General features: G+C 44.7%; 1 protein-coding gene across 1 annotated transcript; it reads right to left on the bottom strand.

The window, feature by feature from the left end:
* Positions 1–1,660: 1,660 nt before the first annotated feature.
* LOC125449303 (uncharacterized) lies at positions 1,661–6,051 on the bottom strand. Its single transcript, XM_048524991.2, has 2 exons — positions 5,866–6,051; positions 1,661–4,250 (listed from the first exon to the last, which is right to left on the bottom strand). The coding sequence occupies exon 2, from the start codon at positions 4,219–4,221 to the stop codon at positions 3,073–3,075; it is 1,149 nt and encodes a 382-aa protein (XP_048380948.1). The 5' UTR covers positions 4,222–4,250; positions 5,866–6,051; the 3' UTR covers positions 1,661–3,072.
* Between the last annotated feature and the right edge of the window lie 209 nt (positions 6,052–6,260).

Here is a 6,260-nt window from a genome sequence, read left to right as displayed (position 1 = left end):
GAAGGGTAAGAAATTTCAATGGATAGTGGTGTATCAAGAAAGGCCACTGACAACTTGAAAACTTGTACTTACTACTGCCACCAAATTACGTTAAGCCATTTGAACTAGCTCTTATTTCCAGTGATGTGAATGTTAGTGCAGTTTTATTACAGGAAGCTGAGATGGGGACGGAATGGCCAGTCGGTTACTTTTCAGAAAAGCTGATTTGTTGCTGTCAGAAATACTCAACTTGCGGGGAAAATAAAAGTGACTTTGAGTTCAGTGTTGGCCCTATAACACTTTGAAGTGCATGTACAAATTCGCAGACTATTATTTCAACAGACCATAGTCCTTCAACTTTCCTAATAAAATTTCGTAATAAGAATCAGAGACTGTTTTGATGGAGTTTAATGCTTCAACCACACAATTTTAAAAGCATTCATGTCACAGGAAGAGACAATATCAATCAGATGCTTTATCAAGAGCAAATACGGAGGAAAACCTGTGGTGGAGTCAAAGTGGACTTGCGCAGAATGTGATTTTAATTTTTTGTTGTAAATGCATTGTTATTGCTGGAGTAAAATTGGTAGAAATGTAATAGAATGATGACACTGAAATATAAAATGAAAATGCCTCTTAAAGATAGCTTTCCATTTTTGTTTTGACAGGAAGTGTCAAAAACAATACATAATTTTAAGTTAAGTATATATTTTACATCTTGCGTGTTAGGAAACAGGGGATGGAGATGGATTTTAGTTTTGTTCTGTTGATTTGTTTTGTATATATTAGCTTACATGTGTTTAATGAAGATTTATAACCTTAAAGTGGAGGAAGGGGTTAACAATGCAGTACATTATGAAATTGTAGAAGAAACTGTGCTGTTTCCTGCTGGGTCCAGGCACATGCTCAGAGAAGAACAATCTAGAAAGCACTAAGTTAGCGTGTGGCTGTGCTAGAGAGGGGAGGTTAATATATTAAACACCATGGTAAGAAATTTTGGAAACAAACTGCTGGGAACTGACTTTGCGGAAGTTGTGTTTGTCCTGAAGTTAAAGTAATAGCAAGTTTAGCTTGCAGTTCATTTTGGGTTTCTCTGGGATTATTGTCTGAAGAAAAGTAGTATCCAATAAATGCACAGAAATTTGCCAACAGGAAACCAGTTGCAGCTGAGCCAGCCTGAGCAAGAAGTTTTAGAATAAAGAATGTGAAGGCTCTTTGCTGAGTTTGGGTATGTAAAGATGTTATTTTGATAAAAGGGGTAGTGTGATTTTGAAATTTTTCTGATGTCTGCGTTAAATGTTGTTTAGTGTCATATAGTTCATGATCCTTTTGCTTCTTTTATTCTGTGTGTTAAAAATACGTGAGTATTTTTGTGAATGTGTTTAGTAATTGACTTTAACAACTAAAAAAAAATTTAAATAGACAAGATTTGGGTCTATTTGGGATACCATTTGTCCAGTATTAACATCAGTTTGGATCATAACAGAACACATACTTCACTAATATTCAATGGCAACAAAAGCAAAGTTGCTGGAAAAGCTCAGCAGGTCTGGCAACATCTGTGGAGGAGAAAACAGAGTTAACGTTTTGGGTCCGGTGACCCTTCCTCAGAATTGGTTTTTGAGGAAGGGTCACTGGACCCGAAATGTTAAATATTTTCTCCTCCACAGATGCTGCCAGACCTGCTGAGCTTTTCCGGCAACTTTGCTTTTGTTCCTGATTTACAGCGTCTGCATTTCTTTTGGTTTTTATTAAATATTCAATGGTATTGCTCAAACAAATCAAATCAGGAGCATTATATCATGTGATGTGGAGTTAATTCTTCTATTGATAAAAGTGGGAATGTATCAGTTTAAGCCTAACATTGTTGAGTAAATTCAGATACAAGTCAGTCAGAGTTGAACTGCAGATTGAAATGTGCTGACCAAATTTTGGTTGTAACTACCGACCACAGCTCACTTCAAAACTGTTGTGTGCCTGTAACAAACAGCAACACTTCACAAGCACATGCAGCAATTTTAAACAGTGTTTTGACGTGGATGTCTCAAAATATCGGAGGACAAATACAACTTTGCTGGAACACGTTGGGGATGAGGGGAGGGGGTGTGTAATTGAATGTATCAATCCTGGCCCTTGAATTTTCATCAGAATTGTAGAGAGAGCCAGCTAGCCAGAAGAAATGGTCAGGATGATTGTACAAGAGGCAGTACAGTTGATATGGTGAATGGGGTTTGATTTAATTTGATCCATCTTTGCTTTTGTATAAATTTTGCGTATTGTTCCTGCTTTCAGAAAGGGGACACATTACTGGTAATTGATAGCCACTGCTAATTAGGATAACTTCTATAGACGCAAACTCCGTGACATCCAGTTAACTTCACAAAGCATTTGCGCATAGTTAACTAACTGGGATATCATCAGTTTCGGTGTTCTAACTGCACTAAGCAAATCTCACCTTGCTGTTGGTAGGAGAAGGTACAGTAGATGTCCCCAGCCAGAAGGTATGCAAAATTTAAAATTGAGCTAAAAATGCAGTTCAGCAATGCACGGGAAGGTAACTCACTGAAGAATGTCAGACAAGGAGTGGATGGGAGCAGTTTTACACATCCACTGCCTTCAAGTCAGAAGAGGGACACTCATTGTCACAGGACCTTTGATGAGACATGCCAAGACAGCAAGGCAATGCTTTGCTCCGCTGACCTTGAGGGAAGTGCCCTAGACAATGAAAAATGTCAGGGCATAGGGACAAGAAACGAGCAAGAAACTGAGGTGCCAACAGAAGGTCCAGATTTTGCTGCAGTGAGACAGGGTTGGGGTGGTGGGTGAGAGAGCGGAATTAGCCTGAAACTGTATCTATGCCTCCAACTAGAATCAGTTTCTTTGCGGTCTACAATAAAGGTTAACAGTTCAGGATCTGATGAAACTCAGCACTTATCTCTGAAAAGACTGCTGGCTCGGATTAGTTTGACACCTAGAGGTGCAGAAACTGGCATCTCACTTGGGAGGTACAAATTGATGTGGAGCAAAACTGAGCAAGTGTATTTTATGGGTGAGCAGGGGCAGAGACAAGAAGACACATGTCTCTGGCTGGATTCAGCACTGTTCCCCAGGGCAGGGGTATTTAACAGGTCCAATCAGACTATCTCTCTCAGAATGGTGGGGAGCGTTTAACAGGCCAGATTGCGCAGTTCTGCTGGATGCAGGAGCATTTAGCAGGCCAGATTTAGCATTCTTTCCGAGGGTGGGAGTATTTAGCAAGCCAGATTTAGCACTCTTTCTGAGGCTTGGAGTATTTAGCAGGCCAAATTCAGCACTCTTTCTCAGTAAGGGCTCCCTTAACAAGCCAGATTGAGCACTCTTTCTTGCAGACGGGGAACTCAAAAGGCTGGCTCGTTGACCCTGATCTGCAATAGGGGTGTCTGACTGATTGGATCGGGCATGCATTCCCAAGATGAGGGTCTTTAACAAGTTAGATTGAGCACTTTCTTCCAGAGTGGGGGTGTCCAACAGGCCAGTTCGAGCACTCTCTTTAAGGACAGAGGTGTTTAACCTGGATTGGCCTTGCATTCCTAAGTCGTGGGTACTTAACAGGCCAAATTGGGTATTCTCTCCAAAAGTGGAGGTGTTTAACATACCGGATTGGGGCCTCCCTGCCAGGATGTGAGCACTTAACAGATTAGATTGGGAACTCTCTCCCATCTCAGAAGTGTTTAACTGTTTCATCAGGAGGCTCTGTCCTTGAGTAGTGATATTGACAAGCGAGGGACAGGACCTTTTGACGAAGGCAGGCTTATCCTCCCGAGGTATTTTCCTCTTTGTGGGTTTTCTGTTTTCCAGCTTTGGTGCAGGGAGCGGAGGCAGGCGGAAGCGGTGGTACAGGGATTTGTTCTTGGAGAGGCTCGGAGGGACAGAATACTGGAGCCGATAGCCCCAGCGCGCACGGCGGGCAGCTTGGGACCCAAGGTGAGGGCCGGGTGCAAAGTGCTCGTAATCATCAACAGATTGCTGGGTAACACCGTCTGGGTGGGAACAAGTGTAGAGTGACTTTTGCTGGCCGTACCTATCTGGGGACTCACACGGTGCCCTGGAGCATTCTGCTTCCTGGTGGCTCGATCTTCCGAGGGGACGAAAATTTTCCACTGCACCACTGACAGATTGTGTTTTGGCAATTCCCTTGGATGGCTGAACCCTAACCTTTCTTCCTTTAAAATCTGCAAGATCCATCTTGTTAATGGCTTTCATTATTTCGTCCTTTACAGTCCAGGTGCAACCTGAGAGAAAGATGGGTTAATTAATTTCTGGGAAGCGGGTGTATGGTACCAAGCCAAGATTTGATCCTTGATCTCTGTTTGTGTTTATGAAAATCTCGTAATGAACCTCTGTAAATCACTGGGTGGGTCTCAACTGAAGCCGTATCAAATTCTGTGCAATCACATCTCATGGCAAAAACACTGTCCTCACGTTACACTGGTTAGCAAGGTTAGATCACATGGAATACAGGAAGAACTAGCCGTTTGGATACACAACCAGTGCGAAGGTAGAAGACAGAGGATGGTGATGGAGGGTTGCTTTTCAGACTGGAGATCTGTGATCAGCAGTGTGCCAGAAGGATTGGTGCTGGGTCTACTGCTTTTCATCATTTATATAAGTGATTTGGATGTGAACATAGGAGGTATGGTTAGTAAGTTTGCAGATGACACCGAAATTGAGGTGCAGTGAACAGCAAAGAAGGTTACCTAAGAGTACAAAGGGATCTTGATCAGTTAGGCCAATGGGCCCAGGAGTGGCAAATGGAGTTTAATTTAGATAAATCTGAGGTGCTGCATTTTGGACAGGCAAATTGGGGCAGGACTTATACACTTAACGGTAAGGTGGTTTTGCTGGATAGTCAGACCTTGGAGTGCAGGTTCACAATTCTTTGAAAGTGGAGTCACAGGTAGACTGGATCGTGAAGAAGGCATTTGGTATGCTTGCCTTTATTGATCAGTGCATTGGGGAAAGGAGTTGGGAGGTCATGTTGTGACTGTACAGGACATTGGTTGGAACATTTGGAATACTGTATGCAATTCTGATTTCCCTGCAATAGGAAGGATGTTGTGAAATTTGAAAGGGTTCAGAAACTATTTACGAGGATGTTGCTTGTAAGATCAGCTCAGGGAAAGGCTAAATAGGCTGGGGCTATTTTCCCTGGAGCATTGGATGTTGAGGGGTGTCCTTTATAAAATCATGAGGGATGTGGATAGGATGAGGTCTTTTCCACAGCGTAGGTTTAAGGTGAGAGGGGAAAAATTTAAAAGGTGCCTATCGGGTGTTTTCCAACAATCTCTACTTATGAAACCCATCTGGTTCACTCGGGAAGGGAAAAATGGCCAAACTTAGCTGGTCTGGCCAACATGGGACTTCAGACCCACCTCAAAATGGTTCACAGGTGGGCCATTAGGGTCAGTCCATGTATTCAAACAAAGAATGTGGGCATCCACCACCTTCTGCAGGGGCAAGTAAGGGACACGGGAGATAAATGTTGGGCTTACTCTGAGTGACCTGGCCCAAAGGAGCAATGGCGGCGGGGCTCACCGCTGCCGTGACGTCATCCTGAAAGCCCCCTATCCGCCCAAATGGCGGGGTGGGGGATGGGAGCCGTGCGGCCTCTCACCTCCGAACTCAACAAAAAAAACCGATTCCTAGCGGCTCCTCGGCTGCCACCGTCAGCTACGACGCCGGGACAAGCGTCGTTCACGGTGAGGAACGGAACCGCGGCCTGAATCACGGGCCCTCTACACCTGTCCCACCCAAAATGATGCCGCTTGGATAACACGATCGTGCCCGACGCAGACAAACACGGGAGCCCGCTAGAAAAGCGACTTCAAAATGGCCACCTTCACCTACATGGCAAAGGTGTAGAGCCCGCCTCATCACTTGAGGGACAACCTGTTGCACCAATCGGTCCGCGCCCCGGCAGCGAGCGCTGACCATTCGCGGATATCTTGGGCTGTGATAACACGGTGTGGAGCTGGACGAACACAGCAGGCCCAGCGGCATCAGAGGAGCAGGAAGGCTGACGTTTCGAGCCTCCACCCGTCTTCTGAAAATCTAGGGCTGTGATTGGGTAAAGGGGCCGTCACTCAAGAGGAAAAGGCGGTCCGTAGTCACAGCGCGGCGAGAGGGGCGTTCGGAAGGCGGCATCGTTGCTATGATTGGTGGACGCATGGACAGTCGGTTAGAATTGGGGGTGGGCAGCCAATGACCGCAAGGCGGCATAGATCTGGCACTCTGATTGGATA

Source organism: Stegostoma tigrinum, chromosome 42, assembly GCF_030684315.1.
Source record: "Stegostoma tigrinum isolate sSteTig4 chromosome 42, sSteTig4.hap1, whole genome shotgun sequence".
NCBI classification, from domain to species: Eukaryota; Metazoa; Chordata; class Chondrichthyes; order Orectolobiformes; family Stegostomatidae; genus Stegostoma; species Stegostoma tigrinum.
Note: the sequence above shows the minus strand (reverse complement) of the source record. Positions and strands in the feature narration are given on the sequence as shown.